Source organism: Capsicum annuum, chromosome 4 (assembly GCF_002878395.1).
Source record: "Capsicum annuum cultivar UCD-10X-F1 chromosome 4, UCD10Xv1.1, whole genome shotgun sequence".
Lineage (NCBI taxonomy): Eukaryota > Viridiplantae > Streptophyta > Magnoliopsida > Solanales > Solanaceae > Capsicum > Capsicum annuum.
In genome coordinates this window covers 225,233,484-225,257,840 of record NC_061114.1, presented here as the reverse complement: position 1 = coordinate 225,257,840, position 24,357 = coordinate 225,233,484, and the positions used below count along the sequence as shown (strand labels likewise).

The following is a 24,357-nucleotide window of genomic DNA, read 5'->3' as shown; positions in this document are numbered from 1 at the left end:
TATGGGCTGCATTTTCTCGGAATGTAGGTTCAGGTGCTCAGTTCCAGGTTCGATAGTGATTCTTCGGGTATGCTGTTCTACATCCTCTATTGTGGTGAGTCCTTATGTTCCGAGGACGTGATGTCTAATGTTGGTTTCACGAAATTGTTTACATTTGATAACTAAGTATGAGTCAGTTGGGGCATGTCTCAATGGCTTGCTGGTTTTATTGATTTTCTTAGAGGCTTATTAGACTAGTATAGATGTTGGGAGTTGACTAATAAGTCGTATTTTGTTATCTTTCTGAAATTCTTTTATTCTTGGATGATGATTACTCTGTTGATATTTGAGGGTTATTTATGAAAACCCCGTTGATTTGTGTTGAACTGAATGAAAATGGCTCAAAAGGTTAGCTTGGGGCTACTCGTAGCCTCAAGCACCGTGTGACACTTCGGGACCCATTTTCCGGGGCGTTACACTAGACACACTCTTTCCCCCGTTAAGGGTGTCATCTGGAATAAGTTTCTGCCGAAGGCTTGGGAGAACAATCTTACTATAGCTCAAAAGTACGATTTATATGAACTAGAGTGTATTTTTTTTTTTGAATTTATAGACTTAAATAGACTAATGGCTACTAAAAAGCCCTTGTACGGTCAGTTGATAAGGATATGAGTTTCATAAGTCCTACTACCTTAAAGATGACGAGTAGATAGCGAAATGTGAGCAACGCACAAATTTGAGTAAGTTTTTTTTTTGGCACCATATTATCGCACGGTCTAGAATATGAAAGAAGGGAAAATTTCTCCTAAATGGCCAGTAGACTCCTCATTACAAATGTGGCGTACTTCACACTCATCAAAAGGACTCTACTAGACACGGCTTCATAGATATCCTAGGACACTTGAACTCTGTGCTCTAATACCAAGTTTGTCATGCCACGAGCCAAGACCCTAGAGGTGGCACGCACCCGATACTATTGCTAGTACGAGCGAACATTTTGGCATATCACATAAGCACACAGATAACATAATAAATAGAGAGGAAACAAAATAGAATAAGATTTCTTAAAGATAAAGTCTTTCATCAATGTTCATTAATATCACTTAACGTCTGAAGATACGATAATTATGACAAATAATACTAAAAATTACAAGATCTATCAGACAACTAAATCAGTCTGTGAAGCCTCTAATAAGTACCGATACTAAAAGGAAAGAAAATATAATGAAGTCATCATATCATGTCCAACCTCTTAATAGGAAAGAGGCTTACCAATAACAGAAGATAGAGATCCCAATAAGGCGTCTTACCACGGACATGAGAGTCAGAACCTACATCATGAAATGATGTAGTGCCAAAGGCGATCAATATGTGGAATGTATTGGTATGACAAAAACCATTTCAGGAGGGTAGTACATCAAGAGATTAGAAATGAAAATAAAATTCAAATGTAAAATAAGACAACTGGAAAGGAACAAGAATATAAGCTAAATTTATAATTAACCAAGTAAATTAGGTTTAATTCCTTTGATTATTTGTGGGAGAAAGTAGTGAACCATCATAAACCACCATGTGAGCGCATGGAGTCTGATCTCGGCTCGATCAACTAAACCGTCCTATACCTTGCCGGGCATAGAACGTGACATGACATAATTTGCTAGAAAGTATCCGTGGTTAGCCCCTTTTCAGGATACATGATAAAAGAGTCACCTGACATTGCGGAATAATCTCTATCCTATGTCGGCAAACATAGTTTTGGGCATTTGTTGTATAAACCTATGCCTTCAAGGTCAGTTAACTAACTCCCTTAAGCTCATGAAATTATCTTACTTATTTATATTCAAAGTGTTAACCTCATTAGGCTCATGTTAATAGTTTAGCCGTTTTAGGCTCATGTTCATAGTTTACCTGTTTTAGGCTCATGTTCAGAGTTTAGCCGTTTTAGGCTCATATTCATAGTTTAACCATTTTAGGCTCATCTACATAATTTAGCCACTTAGGCTTATGTTGGGAATTCAACCGCTTTGGGTTCATAAGATTAAGCATTATGGGGAAAATTGAAACTTTACAACTAGAAGTCATAATTCTTATTCAACTGCGGACTTTACTTCAATAGACTTGTTACAATGAAATAATTAAATTAAGGATTCACCCCTTTACTGTAAGAAAAGAAGAAAAAAAAAACTAGAGCCTCAGAGACCGTATTTACGCTACCGAAAACAGTCTATCAAGTTCTTAGATCATGGATTTTATAGAACTTAGTGAATTAAGGTATAATTATGAGCGTTCCAGTTAATATTCATAACTTTGAGTTTTTATTAGCAAACATGTTCTGTCAAACAACTTAATCATCTTTATAGGATGTTGTAATTTACCTACTTAAATATAACAAGAACGTGATCTGCTAGAAAATCTTGAATTAGGGAAGCACAATGAAAGGGTAGTAAAAGATGAGAGAATCAGGTAACAAGGAAAACATGTAAATAAGAGGATGTAATTTGCAGGAGAAGGTTGGTCAATAAGTCTATGTTAGTAAGGCAACTGAAATAGGCTTAAAGAAATGGTCTCCTCTATCTGCAAGTGTTTATGCAATCTTCACGTTTTTGGTACTCTTTTGTCGTTATAAGTTTCATTAATTTTTGTTATCGATTATAAGAAATAGAACCAACAGAAACCATCTTCAATTAGCAATTACACATAAGGAGATTTAGAATGTCAACATATAATGTGGCACATATATCAGCTTATGAGACTAAATGGAACTATGCTTTTGTCGAAATAGGATTTCACAAAAAAAAGAATAAGTATTCATGATCTAAGGTGATTTTCAGATTTCTTGAAAACTTATTAATAGAATTAACATAATGGATGAAGAAAAAGAAATTTCAGATTTCCCAAAAAATTTATTAAAGAACTCAGACATGTTAAGAGTAATTTGAACTGTGAGAAACAATAAAACTTGCAGATGTAAAGAAAGAGTTCTACATATCTCTAAACGTTGAAAGAACTTGAGACTGGAAGAAGGGATTTCGACTTGCTTTCTAGAATCAATTCCCTTAGATTTTTTAAAGCTGAGTTTGAGAGGAGAAATGGAATTACTGGATAATGAATAGTTGTTGAATTGCTTGAGAAAGTGGCATTTTTAAATGTGTGTAACTGAGGAAGACAGGGAGATTGTGACTGATACAAGAAAAATAAAGTTCTGTAAAAAAACTGTAGGTCCATCCCATGATATTGGCCTAAAAAATTAACAAGAATGTCATTAGTAGTAAAATTTGACATGGGCTGTAAAAATTGGAAAAACATGAAGATTTGGTAGGTTTAGGCAAAAGTCTTCATTGGCTGCATAAACAAGATTTGGTAGGTGTAGGCAAAAGTCTTCATTGGTTGCATAGACAAGATTTAGTAGGTGTAGGCAAAAGTCCTCATTGGCTGCATTTGGTAAATGTAAGCAATGACAACTACTCGGTCCTGAGATAGTACACCAAGTCCCATCGAGTTATAGCCTAAGATGCCTTTATATGGATAAGATATTGAGTTTGATTCTCAGTACGCCATATTGATGATATTATGATGGCTAAGGCAAAATAATGGATGTTTGGTGAAAAGTCATGAAACATATCTCATTGATATGCTCTATTCCATGAAGTGAATATGGTAGCAATATATGATGAATCTGAAAGTTGACAACTTGCACCATTCTTGAAAGGATTGTGGTAGTAGCGCATAATATATCTGAAAGAAGACAAGTGATTAAATGCACGGATATAAGTGGGGGAGGGGGGACAAAATGTTAATAATTATCAAAAGTGATAATATTTTCACAAGCTAATTATAATTATAAGATATGTTAGAGAAAAATTCTCTACATTGTTTGCACACCTCGATTTACTCTTGAATTAGCAATATTTTAAAAGTGGTTATAAGCTATCATAATTTGATACGCTTATGGCACGATTATATTCCATTCATGGAATGAGAATTTTGATTGTTATAAGCACAAATCCATTCACTGGGGTGAATGGGATATATTTAGTAAAACTTATCAATACAAACGTCCACTTGATTGTGATGGTACCACAACTCACCTCCAAAGAGGTAGAATAACTGAGAAGAGTTACTTTGAAATTTATTTCTGAAGAAGTAAATCTGAACTTTATTCATGTAATAGAAAATTCTAAATTTACTAAAGTAAAAAGGCACATATCATGATAAACTTGGAGTTTACTAGTATAAAAGTTCATAAATTGATATGAACAATTACGACATCCCGAAGATGTGCATATTGAGTATTGGACATAAAATGAAGAATTAGAAGATTCTTCAAAAATTATTCATGTTGTTTTTTCTCATGACTAGTTGGTTGGACCAACTAATATTGAGATTTGATCCCTCAAAATCTAAAAAGTATAAAAGGTGAATAAGAGTCCATTCACCGATCATGTGATATGTTGAAAAGATGCATCAATAAGATGATCACATGTACATTTATTGTCAACCTATAGTTTGACATTCATAAAGTTACTTCTCAATAAAATTGAGTTAAGAGCATAATTTTCAGATTGTGTAATCAAGACAATTAATCTTGATAATGATGGTTTAGCATTGAATGCCTTTGATAAATAGATGAATCATTTCTAATGAGAAAAAAGTTTCATGTATTGGCTTGAAATATAATTTATTATATACAAAAGTATTTGTATGCATCAAACCAATAAATTATGATTAATTCTCCATCAAAATTGGTTCTAAGTTAGGAACAACGCATTGTCCATCAAATAGTTTGATGTGCGGTATACAATTAATAAATATATCATGATGCACAAAGATGGATTCATCAAAGAAGATAGAGAACGTATGCTAGTTTTTCTAACATAAAGGGAAAATTATATGCAACTATGAAATGTGATAGGAATTATCATCAGATCCTCATTCAAAAGATAATTTAAGTCAAATGCCAAAAGTTTCTCATATTGAAGCTGCAAGTTCCCCTATTTTGTGTTCCTAAAGAAAAAAAGTCTACACATACATAAACCGTGATAGACTAATCGGTTCCAAATGAAATAATCCTTGAAAGAATAAGGAGAAAATAAGCATAATATGAAGGCAATGTGCTCTTAAAGAGCCTACGACATAACACTTCATGAAACCTTATGAAAGGTTTACGTACCTTAAAATAATGAAGTGACGAGGTCTCAAAATGTTATGTCATATTGTGGATCGATACAAAATGATATATCATTAATAATATCTTAGATACAATATTGGCGCAATATTGTAAAAGATTACGAGGATCTGAATTCTATGTTTATTTAAGGATATTGGCGTAGAAACATTTATCAAGTGACATGAAATGATGCATCTTGGTAAGCGTAAAATTTATTTGATTTGCAGCCCAGACACTTGAAAATGTCGGACATGATATGTTGAATATTGTCACTTGACAAAATTTACATGAAAACTTGTTTAAGGATTCAAAATGTTTAAAGCATGTAGAAGTTTATGAAAAACTTATTTATAATCCTTATATTACATAAGCTTATAGCTTGAAAATTATTAAAACTCGTGGAGAGTTTTCAAAAGCAATAGATTATTTGCTGAAATGAGAAATATACCAATTTGGATTGGTTATGAAGTACCATATCTTAGTACGGTTGGTGCACTCATGTATCTTGCAAATACTACAAGATTTGATATAACCTTTTCAGTTAATTTGTTAGCAAGGTATAGTTATGATCCTATTAGGAGACATCGAAATGGGATAAAATACATGATCTTATTTTACTCTAACGATTGCAGTCCCAATCTTATTGATCATGTTGATGTTGGATACTTGTCTAATCCACACAAAGCTCGATCTCAAACAGGCAATGTGTTCACATGTGGGAATACTGACATATCTTGGAGATATAAAAGCAGTCTATCATAGCCACTTCATCGAACCGTGCTGAGATAATAGCTATGCATGAAGCAAGCCAAGAGTGTGTGTGGTTGAGGTCCACGATACATTTCATTCGCAAAAAATGTGGTTTGAAATGTGACAAAGTACCCATAATTTTTTTTAAGATAATGCAGCATGCACAACACAACTTAAGGGAGGACTCAAGGAGATAGAATGAAGCATATTTCAAAAGAACTTTTTTATACATACAAGCTACAAAAGAATGGTGATATTAACGTGCAATAGATTCGTTCAAGTGACAATGTGACTGATTTATTCACCAAGTCTCCTTCAATTGCAACTTTCAAGGAGATGGTGCACAAGATCAGAGTGCAAAGGTTCAAGGATGTTCTCATTAAGGGGAGTTAATACGCGTTGTACTCTTTTTTTCTTACGAGGTTTTATCCCACTGAGTTTTCCTTGTAAGGTTTTTAATGAGTTAGCCTATATGCGTATTGTTACAGATGTATACTCTTTTTCCTTCACTAGATTTTTTTTTGCACCAGATTTTTTTCTAGCAAGGTTTTAATGAGGCACATTATCTATCAATTAGACATTCAAGAGGGAGTGTTATAAATATATTATCATATGTAGTGAATGTCTACTTTAACATATATAGTGAATGTCTACTTTATCAAATATAGTAAATGTCTATTTATGGAAAAATAAAAAATCCAAGGTTAGTTTTCTCCTATAAATAAAGGGAGTTTCATTCAATGTAATTAAGACTCCATCAAGAACCTCTCAAGAGAATTCTCAAGAGCAATAAAGAATTACTCTCTCTTCTCTCCTTATTCTTCTTGTTCTTTGCTTTATATTAATAAATTACTTGTCTATTTACTAAATTAAGATATAATTAATTAAACTCTTTTCATTTAACTCCAACAATTAATATTCTTTAAAAGTGTAAAACAAAGTCTATATAGTTCTAAGAAAATAAATTAAGGGATAAATTAATAATACTATTATTATTATTTATAATTTTTTAAAGAGTGTACAAATGTGAAAGTGATTCAGTAATATGAAAGGGAGAGAGTACCAAATAAGGTTCACGCCCAAATTCCCTGGCCCACTTCATGTGATTACACCAATCGTAGTGCTCCACGTTTGAACCCTTTAGTTTAAAGCCCCAAAATGCAAAAGATGAAAGGGAAAAAACTCATAAATTCATCATTTTCTCCGTCTCAATTTATTTGACGTTTTCTCTTCTTAATTAATCTCCAAAAAAATAATAAATTTAATCATTTAACAGCAATTTACTTTTAAACTTTTCATTTTTTACTGTTAACAAGACAATAAGATAGTTTATAACCACATAAATCTATATCTATAATCTATATCTATATCTATAATCTATATCTATATCTATAATATATTAAAAGTGTGAAGACCCTTAGAAAAGTTATTTGAACTTTTTATCCCCCGATAAAAGACTCTTCTTTAGATAAAACTGTCTTTTCACTATTTTTTAAAATTTATTATTTAATTATTTTTTATTATATTAACTAGACTTCCTAAAATATATGAGACTCCTAAAATATAAGGTAGGAGAATTAATTAATATTTTCTTTCTACTAGACTTACTAAAATATATAGTAGGAGAATTAATTAATATTTTTCATTCTACTGTTCAATTAGAAAAATACTCCTAAAATAAGACTCTATTAAGAAAATACTTCTATAAACATTGAAATGTACGTTAAACTAGAGAACAAGTTGGTTTGTCTATTGGGAGAATATAATTGATGCTCATCAAACTTGATTCGATTGCTTCTCTAGATTGGTGGAAGCTTGATTTTCTAACCCTCAACTTCTTCACTATTTTTGTTAGCATAATAAAATTCAACATGTGTGTATATATATATCTTCTTTGTTTTCATTCATCTTTAGGGTCAAAATTTCGCTCAGTCAAGAATTAGTTGGATCAAAATCGAAGCTTTGTGATCACTATTATATTTTTTTTTTTTATAGTTTACAAGTCGTAGATGAATGTCGGTTGGCTTTGAAGAATTTCTTGTGTAAAGATTAAGTTTAATTGTATTGTTTTGATATATTTATTATCTTATTGTTTTATTTTAATTAACAGATGCTAGATGGATATGGATCGGCTTTGAAAATTTTTTTCAGCTAAAGATTAGGTTTAATTATATTAGGGTAACATCTTTATTCAAGGGCGGAGCTACATGTAAGTTAGGGCTTCATCAGAACCCCTTTCGACGAAAAATTATACTATATATACATACATTGTCAAAATTATTTTTTATGTATATATAGTAGACGTCGAACCTCCTTCGGTTAGATCGTATGTTCACTTGTGAACCCTTTTGCTGGAAATCCTGGCCCCGCCACTGTCTCTATTAGTTTGTTATTTTATGGTAGTTTACAGTTCGTAGATGAATCTCGATTGGCTTTGAGAACTTTTTTGTGTTTAAAATTTAAGTTTAGTTGCATTGTTTTTATATCACTTGTACCGTATTAATTTGTTGCAGTTTACAGGTAATAAATAAATGTTGGTCAGCTTTGAGAAATTTTTTTTATGTAAAGGTTAGGTTTAGTTGTATTATTTTGATCTCTATTATCGTATTATTTTGTCATTATTTACAAGTGATAGATGAGTGTCAGGCGACTTTGAGAAAAATTTTGTGTGTAAAGATTATATTTAATTTTCTTTTCTTGATGTCTCTGTCATTGCATTGTTTTGTTACAATTTACAGATGGTAGATTAATGTCGATCGACTTTTAAAAATATTTTTGGTATAGATTAAGTTTAATAAATAAATTCTCCATCTTTACATACTCAAAAGATAGTAAATTTAATTATTCTATTCATCTTTATTATTTAAATAAATAGGTACATGCGCAAGGCGCATACAGCTAAACTAGTCTATATAATTTATTTTACACCACAAAATTCTACGTATAAGTTTGTTAAAATTTTAAATTGTTAGTCAAACATTTCACATAAAGTTTCACTATTTATACATGGTTAAAATTATTTTAAGGTATATATAGTAGATGTTGGACTCCCTAACGATTAGGTTGTGTATTTACTTTTCAAATTGGGGAAAGGATGAGAATGGCATGTCGGCCAAAGTATTGCCACCAAAATGGCCCTTGAATTTATATTACCATATGGTAGCCATTTCCACCAAAATAGCCCCTGAATTTTGCATTCCTCTTTCTTCTTTTTTTTTTTGGTTTGTTTTTCATTATTTTTTTGTCTTTTTTCTTTTAATGTTCAACTTGAAGAAATGGAACCAGGAGGTGCTTGGGTGTGTGGGAAGAAATAGATTCTACTCTTTTTTTTTTTTAAACAACCGCGTAATTGCTTTTTTTTCTTCAGATTATTTTACATTCACCAACATTATTAAAATAACATACTATTTGTTTTATTTAGTTTTACTTCTTTATACAATAAAATATAATATCATATACTTTTTATATAATACAATTGTTAAAGATATATATTTATGTATAATAATGATGCAGTTTCTATACATATACACATTCTATATAATAATTATAGCATTTTTATACACATTCTATAAATTTTTAATTATAATTATTATTGAGATACATATTTTATACGACTCTATATAGTTTCTACATGCATTCTAAAAATGTATCAATTTAGTATAAGAGAGTATCAATTGAGCATATGGACACTGCAAGTGTATCAATGTAGTATAAAAGTGTATTAGTGTGATATAAAATAGTACCAATTGGGTATAGGGACTGCATGTGCTTGCATAGAATTTTCTTTCACTTCTTTAAAAAGTGTATCAGTATAGTATAAAAGTGTATCAATTGAGTATAGAGACTGCATGTGTCCAATTGGACCAAATGGCTAAAAAAGGGAATTTAAAATAGCCGACTGGCTACAGTTGTCCACCTTTTCAAATTGTGGCCATTTTTTTAAAAAATGGTCAGCCCATGTCCTTTCCCCTTTCAAATTTTGAATTCTTTTAGTCAAAATTTTGACTCCATCACTGAGTATATTTATATACTATCATGGTGTCATTGATATTTGTGTCGTTCCTTTAGTAAGACCTCATGATACCATTGCGATATATTTATGTACGGTCATATAATATTATTCATAAAGTTTGCTTCAATTTTTCAGTGAGACAGCTCCATGATGCCATCACACTATAGCTATATATTTTCATTGATGTATGCTTCTGTCCTCAACAATATCATCACTCTATATTCATATATTATCATGATATCACTGATACTTACTTCAATCATTCAACGATATCTTTATAATACCATCACAATATATTTATCTTGCTCAATGACACTATCATAATATCTTTATATTTGACATGGTATCACGAAGAACTACTTCAATTCTTCAACAAGAGATTCTCAATTCTGCATGATACCATCATACTGTATTCATATATTGTCATAGTATTATTGAGGTCTGCTTCACTCTTTAATGATACCATCATAGCATATATATATATATTGTGACTGCATTATTAAGGACTAAAGCAGACCTCACTAATATTAGGATAATATATGAAAATATTTTGATGGTATCAAAGAGAACTGATCCACTCCTTTAATGATATACTCATTTTTTAATTATTTATTGTTGAAATTTATTTCTTAAATCTTGTATATTTTATTAGCTTAAAAAATTAGATAATATCTTCAAATTCGTACTTCATTTTATCTTTAAAAGGAAATAATAAAAATAATTAATTTTGAAATTTTAAATTCTAAATTTTTTGTTTAATAAGTAAAAGTTTAAAAGTACGATGAAAGGGCAATACCGAAGTATCATCTATTTAATAAGTAGGCATTTGAACATGTAATTTCATTTCGTGATTTGAATTCATGAGATGAAATCAGCTTCTAGAGATGCGATCTAACGCTAATTGTATTTTATGATTTCATATCATGAGATGAAATTTTAAATTCTTCAAAAAACTTAATTTGAGATTTTTCAAATAAAAAAATTAACACACAAGTTTATATTTTGTAAAAACAATCCTACCATTCATGTTAGCAACCATTTATTTCATAAGTAAATAAGTTTATATTTCATATCATTACTCTTTAAACTATCTATATCTCAAATAACCATTAATTTTATCAAAATAAAATTTATTATTACTCTCAAAATCTTTACCATTTATTATTCATCAAATTCATCATTTTTTTTCAACAAACGGCTAAAAGTAATAATGTTAGCTCGTCTTTTCAGTCATTTAATCGAGAAATGAAAGTTCAATGTGAGGAGATTGTCCATACTATATAAGGAGATTATATCGAGGAGTAATACGCTACAACTCATGTTCAATTTAGTTTTTTTATTGAAATAAAGTTTGATCAATGAATATTGTATTTTTTTAGAATAAGTTTATGATAATGTATTATATTTTTGTTATAAACTTTTAATTACTTGATAAGATTGTACAAAAGTTGAAGCAATTTTGATAGTTTTTACAATTTATGAATAATTTTTAAAAAGTCTAATTACATGTCCAAACGAAACTTTATCTTTATCTCAGGATTTCATCTCACGTAATTTAACTTCAAAAGTACGACAAAGGGGGTGTATATCGAAATATCATCAGTATGTAGGGCCATTTTTGGTAATTTATATTTGTCACGATTCGATTTACGAGTCATGATGACACTTAAGATATCCACCAGTAGGCAAGCCAAGTCGTAGCCTGAAGCTATAAGCAATGGGCTAATTTGGTGAAAAATGCCCTATGAGGTCGGAAATCAACAATTTAATACTTCTAAAAATGACAAGGTAATAAATATAGTCCAAAAGAAACATAATATATGAGCAACCATCCCATGACCTAGTAATGTCGGTACAAGAGCTACTACAAATACATACAAGTTCTGAAGTAGTCAAATAAAATCTGTTGTCGAAAACGAAAGACTAGACATAGACAATAAAAGAAAAAAGGGACAACTCTGATTTTGAGAGCTCACTCTATCTTCAAAATCCAACACAGTACGATCGTTATGTCAGCGCTGGCTACTAGTACTCGCTGTGGTGGGTCTAAATTTTTTATCGAGGGTGTTCAAAGTATAAAGAAGCAAATACGTGAAATTTTCAAGATGTAAAACAATGTGAGACCGAAAATGAAAAGATTAATTTTGACTCCGTAAATTTTAAGTTACATTTTCATACACATTTAATATTTTTTCCTACTTTTATCCTGCTCCATCGAGCTTTCTTTAAAAATTGAGACATGCTTTTGATAAGTTCAAGTAATAATCACTCTATTATACGAGTATATATTGTCGAAGTAGAACAAACTATGGTTATCGTTACCCTTTTGCAAAATACCGAAACCGAACATTAAAATACTGAAGCACACCAAATTAATACAGTATGATAATGATATAGTATTTTTAAAAACTGAGTATCGAAATTTCAAATACAGTATCATACCATGCCACCCCTACTTATGGGACTCTTTTCAAAACATAAAAAGGTGAAAAAAGACAGAGAGAGGGATTTGTACCATCAGACCCGAGCATCAAATGACCCCCCTTAGCCCCAGAGTTTAGCTACTCAAACTTTCTTATAGCGTTTATTTTAATACTAGACATTGAAGGTCTGTGCTGAGAATGGGCCCAATATATATTATTTTTGGGGAAAATGACAAAAAATATATCTAAAACTAAAATAATTTCACAAAACTAGCACCTAAATTTAAAAACCCAATAAATAGCCATTAAGGAATGGACGCATCCTTATTTATAGTTTGGAATTTTTTTTTGGTTTTGTTTTAATATTATACGCGTTGGTTGCACACTCCAAATTTTACTAGGATTAGGAATTGGTCCAATCGTGAGACTGCAATTCCATTTAGGAATGTGTTAATAATGTCAAATGTGTGTGTGCTTTTTTGACTTGGATTAGGAATTGGTACTTCTCCGTCCATACTAATCGGCTATCCAATATTTCGTTCTTCCAGTTTTATGTAACATATTTTGATTAAATATGAAATTTTAAAAATAAAAAAAGAGATTTGATAAAGATAAAAGTAAAATAATATCTTTAAATATTTATTAAATAAAAAAATGACATTCTTTTAAAACATATCCAAATTATTTTGCATTCATCAACAGTATTAAAATAAAATACTAATTGTTTTGTTTAGTTTTACTTATTTATACAATAAAATACAATATCATATACTTTTAATATAATATAATTGTTAAAGATATATATTTATATATAATAACGATACGGTTTCTATACAGATACATATTCTATATAATAATTATAGCATTTTCATACACTTTCTATACAGTTTTTAACTATAATTATTATTTAGATACATATTTTATACGACTCTATATAATTTTTACATGCATTCTAAAATGTATCAATCTAGTATAAGAGAGTATCAGTCGAGTATATGGACACTTTAAGTGTATCAACGTAGTAACAAAGTGTATCAATATGATATAAAAGAGTATTAATTGGATATAGGGACTGCATGTGCTTGCATAGAATTTCCTTTCTCTTTTTTAAAAAGTGTATCAATATAGTATAAAAGTGTATCAATGTGGTATAAAAGTGTATCAATTGAGTATAGAGACTGCATGTGCCTAATTGGGCTAAATGGCTAAAACGGGGAATTACTTTAGCCGACTGACAGCATGTCCACTTTTTCAAATATGGGTCATTTATTTTTAAATGGTCATACCATGTCTTTTTTCCTTATTTTTTTTTTTATCTTAATTTATGGGATACAAATATAATTTAGATAAACAATCATTAAAATAATTTAAATTTTTAATTATTGTAATTTATAATACTTTTTATTCTATTTTAATTTAAGTGACACTAATATAAGCTCGAGTTTCAATTGAGTATTTTATATCTTTTATGTTTTTAATTTGTTAAATATGTGATTTATAATGCTTTTAGCATAATTTTTCAATAAAATATTAACACTCTCTCAGTCCCAGTTTACGTGTCTTCTCATTTTTAAATAATATATGTTACTCTATGTCTATCTCTGTTCCATCGTAATTTCTGCAGTTCTAATATAATTTTGATAGTCAAATAGATATTTTATGTTAGACATACCATTTTGTGTGTATCTTTATCTTTTTTATGAAATTTTATTAATTTTTTTTAATACCTAGATGACGATAAAAATTAATTAGGGTGATATGATAAAATTACGATTGAAACAACAAAGCAAACATGTCTTAAATAACTTATAAGAATTAATTAAAAGTGATAAGACAATTATTATAAAAAATACATGTGAATAAAATTTAAATGAGTCTCATATAAGACATCAAATTAATTTAAAACATCAAGAGTTAATTTATCATTTTATGTCTAATTTATTTTTATCTTAAATATTATTAATTTATTAATACTTAAATGACTTATAATAATTAATTAGGGGTGATATAGTAAAATCTACGATTGAAGTAGCTGAAGAAGGTAGCACAAAACATCAATAGTTAATTTATTATTTTATTTCTATCCTTTTTATTAAATATTATTAATTTTTTAATACTTAAATGACTTATAATAATTAATTAGGAATAAAATAATAAAATTACGGTTGAAGCAGTTGAAGTAGGCAGAACAAGCAGGCATGTCGAACAACTGCCTGCTTATCTCCTTTATTATTAAGAGTAATATTATGAATTTATTAATACTTAAATGATTTATAATAATTACTTAAGGATGATATAGTAATATTATTATTGAAGTAGATGAAGAAGGTAGCACAAAATATCAAGAGTTAATTTATTATTTTATTTTCATCTTTATCTTTTTTTGAATTTATTATTTTATTTCTATGCCTTTTATTAACTATTATTAATTTGTTAATACTGAAATGACTTATAATAATTAATTAGGGATGAAATAGTAAAATTACATTTGAAACCGCTGAAGCAGGCAGCACAAACAGACATGTCGAACAACTGTTTGCTTATCCCTTTATTATTAAGAGTAATATATACTCATAAAAATAGAATTTGGTTTTATATTTAGAACGCAATTTTTTAATAAGGAGTTCATCTATATCAAAAAGTAGAGAAGTGTAGTATGAATATCCGTAAACCGTTTTATTAGCTCTTTGATTACGCGTGTCGTAATACTCATATTTCTGTGATATATATAGCTGGACACTGATTTCATGTTACATGTCCATTTCCTCCTCCTCGTTGGCATCTCTTTATACCTAACTACGTTGGTGCTAACATTAATTAAAAAGAGAAAAAGAACGAACCAACCAGAAATAGAGATGAAAATTCAGTTATCACCAACAAGTAAAAGTTCAGGTAGTATTAATCAATGAACCAACAAAACTACTAAGGTTGTCAAGCCCTTCTTTTATTTCCTTGCAAAGATGATATTAATTTATATGTAAATGCTTCTTTCAAGAAGTAGAACAACTAAAGCTTACGAAACTCGGTTCCCCTGCCGAGCAGCAACAATTGATCACAGTGAGGATGGCTTACATTCTTCCACACAATCCAGCACGAGAATTCCTGATACATGCCTTGAGATATAATCTGAATTCAAATCATTCGGAAAAGTGTTTGGACGGGATCACTTATGTTCATGGTGCAGTTAGGGAATGATTTCCCAGTTAGCTTGTCTGATGATTTTCGATTTTCATCTTTGTGAAGCTCGAGCCTTAAGAGTATTGACTTATTTTTGGGTTCATCTGGCATTTTGAGAATAAAAACTGCCTCATATTCGTTTTAACTTGTATTGATCACATTCTGTTATTTCTCTGAACCTCTATATCAGCATTGATTGGCAGGCTGAGCATACATATGAAGGTCCATCACATTTCTTGTCCCACTAGCAGCAGCAGCAATGTACCTGGACAGGTAGCAACAAGGGAGGAGAAAAGAACACAGAAGCTTATGACGCAACTCTGTTTTATGCCTTTCTAGATCCTTGCTATTTCAACTCTCACAAGTCTAGTTGACAAACACAAGCATGCAGCCTAGAAATGTTCTCTTTTTTAGAAAAGAAAAAAGAGTAGAAGGTGGGAGTGGGTGGGAGTGGAGACACAGTTAAAGTTATTGAATATTTGGTATTTTGTTCATTAGGCTAAATTTTGAACTTCATGATGAGTTTAAGATTTATAATAGGAAAGGAGTTCTGCAGAAAGAGTCTTAAGAACTGATGTTCTCTATAATACAGCTGTAAAATTAGAACACTCGTTCCTCTCAGTTTCATGTACCTGCATTGGGACCCAACAAACTTCTGATTCGCGCCAGGTAGTACTAACAAAGGCGACTCCACGTCCGCTGCTCAAACCCGAGACTTATAGTTATAGTTAAGGATGAAGGAAAACTTACGACTCCAGTCCAGTTTTTGTTGGTTTCAAATGATTACTAGTTCATTGGTTGCTATTACCAAATGTATATAATGACTGGTTGTTGTGATGAAATGTTCAAGATTTAAAACAAACTGAAGTGATGATTTTGAGTTGTATTCCAGCGATTGTAACTTCACTTTGGTTCTTATTTCCGCAGAAGTTTTTTTCAGGTAAACAGCCAGCCAGAAGGGGTTGGGTCATCACTTGTTGACAAATCTAGAGTTCACTCTGATGATGACATAGTAGCTGAGTTAGATTGCATTTGAAGAGGGGAATACCTGGAATTGAACGATCTTGGAGATCCAGCATCACATTCGTCTAGTTCAGCAAATTCAAGTCACCCTAAGTTTCGCATCTGATGAATATTTTGACTCATGGCAGTTCTATAGGATCTGGATGATGATGAGAAAAAAGAGGATCTGAATGGAAAAGGTGTTATTTCCACAATATATTCAAGTATGCAGAATCTGTATATTGCAACAACAACTTCAACTCGAGTTCAAGTATGAACAAGAACCCAATGAAGTATGAAATACCCTCAACACAAGATCAAAATGACCTTTCCAAGAGGTATATTTTTTTTTTTCTCAGAAAATAAAGATGAAACAGAAATGATTAAGGCCAAATCGTCCGAATTCACGGATTTTCCTTAAGGAATAATTCCCCTCACTGTACCGAGGTTATGGAATCTTCCTCCCAGGATAAAATGGCCTTCAATCCGACTAGAGCGGTACCTCAAATAGGCGAATTTGAATGATCACACTTAGTATTTTTAAGACAAGAAGAAGTTTTTAATCTGAAAATTTCTATATTTTCTTTCTCATAAACCTGTGGATGAAACCATGTTTATATAGCCACTAGATGCCCCTTTGAAAAGGTGGCATTGGTTCATATTAGAGGTGTGTAACTCTTCTTGAAAATGCATGTCTAGTCACTTAAACCAATGCAGTAATTTTCTGAAACAGTACAAACACAGAAGCAGTGCACCAGTTCGCGAAATAGTGCAATGATTCGTTGAAACAGTGACACCATTTCAGGTCGAACATTGCATCTGTTGCTGTTACTGCATGCATGTATTTATTAATGGAGCATTACTGATTCAGTCTGGATCATTTTCCAAATCCAAATCCAAATCTGAGCGAGCGACGACGATGGCGCGAAGCATCTCTATTTCCTTGCCTCACTTACCATGTGGAGTAAGTGTTTCACAATATAAACACCAAAAAGTTCTCTTCTTCCACCAATGTGGGAGAAAGAGTAAACTTGCCAAAATTGAGTACACTTTCCATTTTTGGTGTTAACTCAATTTTTTCTCTTCCACTTGATTTCTCCATTTTCTATTCAACACACTTTCATTACTATGAACCCAACAAAAGGTTCAACTGTCGTAGCTAGTCCTGATCTATAGTATTCAGAAAATGTTCACTCGTCTAAGTGTGTGAAGAATTTGTTCAATAATCTTTGTTTTAGTCTATTATTTTGAATTTGTTCTAATTGACATCTCACATTGGCACACTTCTTTGAGCGAACACCACATTGAAAAAGATTTAACGTTAGGAAGAAACACATGAATGTGTAGAGTCCGGTTTATGCTTTGATTCATCTGGACATTGGGAGAATGATAACTGTCTCGTATTCTATTGGGAGAACTATAACTGTTTCGTATTCTTACGGTGGGAAAGTGCACAACAAAAATGACTTATTAACTTGTTGTCTTTACCTCAGATAAAGAAGCAACATTAAGAAATCTGCAAGATTTAGTAAGCTAACTTGTGATCTTTACCTCAACAAGGGCGGGATATCAACAGAAATATTGCGTTGGGGGTGCTTGTAGTTATTTGCAACGTCCGTTGTCTCGACATCACATATTTCTTGTTATCACCGACTGAATGTGCAACTATTTGTTCATCCTTTTTCCTGTAAACTACACATATAAATTATGCCAATTCTCTTTGAAACCTCTATATAGGCATTGCTTGGCAGAGTCTCTTGTTAAAGGGAGTGTTACTCCAGCCAAAGAAACTCAACATGTTCCTGATAATAACAAATCAAAATCTCCCAGTAAGACATCTCAGATCAGCCTGCTAAGAGGCGGGAGGCAGAGCGTACGGATGAAGGTCCATCACATTTTTGTAGTGAGACGACATCTTCCAGCAGCAGCAGCAATGAACCTGGACATGTAGCAAGAAGGGAGGAGAAAAAAATGAAGAAGCTTATGAAGTATCACTGTTGCATGTCTTTCTAGATCCTTGCTATTTCTGACTCACAAGTATAGTTGGTAAACACATGCAAGCAGCCTCGAAAGAAAATAATAAGGAGGTGGGCGGGTGGTGGAGAGACGGTTTAAGCTATTGAAAATTTGATATTTTGTGCATTAGGCTAAACTATAAGCTTCATGATGAGTTAGAGATTTAGAATAGGAAAGTAATTCTGCAGAAAAGAGTAGAAGAACTCTTGTTCTCCTTAATACTGTTGTAATGAGAGAAACATTAGTACTTTTTATATTTTATAGCTCTTCAAATGATTAATTTTTTTTCTAATTTCCTTTTCGGTGAATAGTACAGGCATTGGAGCCTGATTAACTCCCAGATTCGCACCGGAAGTCCCAACGTGGGGTAATAACAAAGGTGACTCTATTCAGAACTAGTTAAGAATAAAAGAGTACTTATCAGTCCGCCCCAATATTTGTTGGTTTCAAGTGATTACTAGTTCATTGGTTGCAAATACCAAAAATATTTATGGCAGGCTATATGAAGTGTTCAAGATTTTGAGTTGTAGTTCAACAATTGTAAATTCACTTTAGTACTTTTTTCTTCATAAAAATATGAAGCAGCCTAAGGAATTGGGACTGGCCTGTGAAAATATGTGATTTGACTAGAGTCCCTCACGAAAATGAGTGACTTGCAGGACTTCCAATCTCATCCTATATGCAAAATTATTAGGTTCAACATAAGATTCAACACTCATATATATTGTAAATAAGCTCAAATTAAAAATATAAGTTACACTTATCATAAAAAACATAACACCATCATCAATTTATCAAACACAACAAGGTACACATCTCATTGAATCATTGTTTATCATTGTCTCTGCGAAAAAAAACTCCCTTATTTCATCGGTGTACCTACTATTTGAAAAGAAACACTAATTTGCTGCTAACAAACCCAGTTAACACTTCTTAAATTTTTTTTCAAGTTTGCACTTTAATCAGTTTTTTGGGGACTTAAAGAAAAGAAAAGAAATGAACTCGCAATTAACGGAAAAAAAAATATAGAGAGAGCTTACAAGTTTCTTTATATTTCCTTCTTTGATGCCCCAAAGGGAAATTTCAATTTCATTTCATCAGAGCGCTTTTTCATCGACCAGCATCTGGTAATCTCTTCTCACTCTCTCTTCTTTGAATTATAAAGCTGTAAAGCTCTATCAATTTCTATGGTAATACACACTGATTCTTCTTTCTTTAGTGGTATTTTAATGCTGTTTTATGCTTCTGGTTAATGCGTTAGTAGTACTAATTTGACTAATAAGGTCGTTGTTTACCCAAATTTTTGGTTAGGGTTCATCCATTATTGCACGCTCATGCAATGTTCGACAATTTCTGCTTAAGTTGCTTTTATTGTTTATGTATTCAATTTATTTTTTTGGGTGCTTTTGTGGTATCTAATTGATTCTATGTGGGATCGTTATTGGCGGCGGATATAGGGCTTGAAGAATTGTTAAAGATTAAACGCTACTTTTTTCATCAATTGTTTGCTTACTAGAAAGCAAGAGAGTTTGATTCCCTGTTATTATAGTTTCAATGGCTGTTCCTGTTTAGTGCTTTTGTTTTACTTAATCAAAGGACAAATAGTTTCAATGGCTGTTATTTTCTCTGATTGATAGGTAGGTTTATTTGCCAAATTTTTTTGTTTAGGGGTAGTTTTATTTGCCAAATTTTGTGTTTATGCCATTTATATACTTTTATGCTCTGTTTTACAATTTCTGTGTCCGTTGCTTTTATTGTACTGATTTTGTTGATAGGTAGTTTTGTTTTTCCGATTATCAGTTAAGGGTTCATCCATTATTACATGCATGCTTATGGTTCTTTACCTTCTGTTCTGACTGCTTTACAGATGGATAGTTACTATTTCATTCCAAAAGAAGGACCACTTCATACTACTAAAGCGGGCATCATCCATCGTAAATGCCAGATGATACGAACATTCTTAGCTAATATCAACATGCGACACGGCGAAAATATCCAAGGAAATTTTAATGTGTACCAATGTAAGTAATATATAACCGTTACATTAAGTAAGCATCTGGATAAGAACAGAAGGTCTCTTAACAGTGTTAAATATCAGACGAAGATGTCGATGCCGCCACGAGATATGGAGTTAAAGAAAGTATCATCATCGACAATTGGAAACGCAAGGTCTGTTGACTAGTATTGGAGGAAGAAACTGAAAACAACACTGTGATAATGTCCTCTGTGTTTGCAGATTATAGGTTCAATGCCAGCAGAACTTATCCAATCACATAAAGACAACAAACCACAGATGGATCCTCAAAAACAGAAGGGTATTCAACCAACCGTTCAGAAAATTGTTAGGGCCTTCATGGTTCTTCATGGAATGTACCCAAGATATGATTTCAAGTATGAATTCATTAGAAACCACGACAATATATTTCTTCTGCTTGCTGGTATGCAAACAACAATAATCAGTGTTTTTCTTCACTATTGTAGGGGTGATAAACACAAAGTAGTAAAGATAGACTGGACTGATTTTACCACCCAGTTTGAACATGACATGGAAGGGCTTCAACCTCGATTCACTGTGCAGATGGCAGCGTCAGGGGTTGTGGTAAGTGGCTTATTCTTTATACTTAAGTTGAATTAATTTTTTCTCGAATATGACATTTCTCACTCTTTTTTGTAGGGCGTGACATTATTTGATTGTCTCTACGGGATACTTGATGAGGTAAAAAGACAAATAAAAATGAAAAGTAACATACAAAGAAAGTTCTAATAGTCTCACTTGCAGGAAATGCCCACGAGAGGTATGGATGTTGGTTTGACACACCAGAGACCCGACCCAATAAAGCAGCCATGTAACATCATTCTCTCTCTCTCTCTCTATATATATATATCTATCTCCCCCCACTCTCACAGCTTTCACTTTTGCACTTTGCATTGTAAAGTGGCTACGGTGGCACTAAATTTGTTTAAAATACCATGGGTCAATGTCGGATATAGTAAAGGAGGCTTTGTAAAGTTGGGCTCATGAAAGGGGGAAGGTAAGCTTGAGGCCCAAGGCATGGTGTGTTGCCCCCTTGGCATTCATGTGGGTCATTTGGAAAGAGAGGAATAGGAGGGCTTTCGAACGCATAAAACTTGGTTTGGTAAAAATGAAATGTTTTATCTCCAATTTCTTTTTGAGGCAGGTTTTCTTTTGGTATAAGGATTCTATACAATTGGTTCCCCCCAAATGTAAATAAATTGTTTTACCTTGTCAAAAAAATAAACTGGGCCTTTACCTGCAAATCTCTGGTGCCAAATGGGTTCACTACCCACAAAGTGTCATTTGCAAGAGCCAAACCCACCCTTTAGAAGAGAAGAAAACCCACTCTTCTCTTCTTAAAGTTCTAACTAATTAGTTGAAAAAGGATAGTGTCGCTTCACTTGCTCCATTACTTTGCGATTTAGGGGTTGTTTGGTAGGGTGTATAAGAACATAACAAACTATGATGCATAAGTAATGCCAGTATAAGTTATGCTTAATGAGATTGTTTCTTATGCAGTGTTTGGGGTTGGTGTGTTAAAAATAACTAACTTAGCGTATTTCTTTAAAAAAAAGATATTTACAAATATACTCTCCACAAATATATCATATGTTTACAAGAGACAAAGTTAGAGGGGTGCGTTGCAGGTTTAATAATGCAACTATGAGGGGAAGATGGATTAACACGGCATGTTAAAAGGCCAATACTAGAGAAGGGATATCATTATTATGGGATAGTAGAGCATGGAAAGGGGAAATGCTAGAAAAATGGGATTACGCTTTCACCTGCAATTTGAAGCACAATTTGCAGGATTTCAGTTGTCATATAACAAGGGTATATGCTCCTAACTCTTACTAAGAAATAAGAATGGTATGGGGGGAGATGGCTCTATAAAGAGGTTTATTTGAAGGACCATGGGTTGTTTGTGGGGACTATGATATTAACACATGGTTCAAAGGGGAAAATCAAAGAATAGCTGCAAGATTGACGGGACTTTGGTATCTTGAGTGGTTAAACATTCAAGGTTTCATGGAGGGAGTGACTGAGTGGTGGAATTCTTTTGTCTTGGCCTCCAAATTAAAAGTCCTGACACAAATTAAAAGAGTGGAGCAGAAGTTTGCAAGGATATACGGGGCAACAAAGGAGGGATTGACAGAAGAAGAATCGGTGGAAAAGGCATATGAAATATGAGGATTTGATTAAGAATGAAGAATATCATGGAGGCAAAGATCCAGATCCTTGTGGTTGAAAAAAGGGGATAAGACCACCAAATTTTCCCACAAGATGGCTAATGCACATAAGTGATGCAACAATATTGACAAACTTCTAATTCAGGAGAGCTTAGTCCGGATCCAATTAGGATTCAAGAGGAAATTGTGGAGTTTTATCAGACTTCGAGGAAGTTAAGTGGAGATTTTCCAGTAATCTCACCAATTGCCAAAGGCTGGCAATGGAGGAAATGGAGGACTTAGAAAAGAATTTTGAAGAGGATGAGGTGATGAGTTGCTTAAAGCAGTGTGCAATTGATAAAACATCTGTGCCAGATGGTTTCACTATGGGTTTTTCATCAAATATTGGGACGTGGTGGAACATGATTGTTTTTTTATAATTATGGAGTCTGAGCCAGCTTGCACGCACCTAGACTAATTCCACGAGATACCTGCGACCACCCACCAGCAACAGCTACTAGGTTACTCCGTCCACCAAGACTAAAACAGTTGGGAAGAAATCACGGAATGTTTGGAAATTGAACCTGGAAATGCAAACAACAAGTACTAGGTAACTCTGTCCACCAAGGCTAAAACAGATAGGAAGAAATCACGGAATATTTGTCTTTATTGGGAATTGAACCTGGAAAGGCAAACTGAGAAAGTTGGTTAAGAAGTTGCTAGAACTGGAAGGGAGAGTCTAGAGATAACTAATCTGCAGTACGCAGATGATACTCTTATATTATGTAATGCTAAAGAGGAACAACTCTAGAAATTTGAGGTTGATATAGGGCATCTTTTAAGGAATGTTAAGTCAACATGTGAATTGAAGGAAAAACTTCATCTATTCGGTCAATGTTGTTCCAGACATGGAAATGTTGAAGACAATTTTAGCGGGTAGAGTGGGTACACGGCCAACCATTTACATTGGTTTGCCTCGAGGGTGTAGTTTATGTCAATGGAAATTTGGAATGGGTTGATTGAGAAATGTGAGAAGTTAGCAAGATGGATCCCAATATCTTTCCTTAAGTGGCAGATTTACAGATTAATTTTGTGCTTGATGCACTACCAACATATAGGATGTCGTTATTTCCTGTACTAGCGGGAATCATCAATAGGTTGTATAGCATTAGGAGGAAATTCTTATGGCAAGGGAACAAAAAAAAAAGGACGGGATGTTATTTAGTCAAATTGAAAGCAGTGACCATTGAGAAATGGTATGGGGTTTAGGCAGTGACCATTGAGAAATGGTATTGGGTTTAGGGATCAAGAACTTGAAGAACCTAAGTGGGTGTTTGGCCATGAAAATAAAAATTTTTGAAGTTGGAGTTGGAATTGGAATCGGAACTTTGTTTGTCCATGAATATAATTGGAGTTGTTTTTGAATTTTCATGAGAGAAAGATGGAAAAAAGTGAAAACAATTTTTTCTTGTTTTTCAGTTTTTCAAATACAACTCCAAGTTATATTTGGAATTCTCATGGCCAAACATCAACTTAGAGTTGATTTTGACATAAAGTGAAAATTTGTAACGAATTATATCATGTAAATATATTAAATTATTTTATTTTTTTTTGGGGGTTGGGGGGGGGGGGGGGGGGGGGGGGGG

The 24,357-nt window shown here is 32.4% G+C and overlaps 1 protein-coding gene across 1 annotated transcript in view; it reads left to right on the top strand.

The window, feature by feature from the left end:
- Positions 1-19,560: 19,560 nt before the first annotated feature.
- The window catches only part of LOC107867067, a 10,227-nt gene continuing 5,430 nt past the window's right edge, over positions 19,561-24,357 (top strand). The window contains exons 1-6 of the mRNA XM_047411210.1: positions 19,561-19,653; positions 20,394-20,547; positions 20,625-20,695; positions 20,763-20,917; positions 21,008-21,125; positions 21,201-21,372. Of these exons, the coding sequence (XP_047267166.1) occupies positions 20,394-20,547; positions 20,625-20,695; positions 20,763-20,917; positions 21,008-21,125; positions 21,201-21,290 (588 nt within the window). The 5' untranslated portion in view covers positions 19,561-19,653 and the 3' untranslated portion in view covers positions 21,291-21,372. The remainder of the gene's footprint in view (positions 19,654-20,393; positions 20,548-20,624; positions 20,696-20,762; positions 20,918-21,007; positions 21,126-21,200; positions 21,373-24,357) is intronic.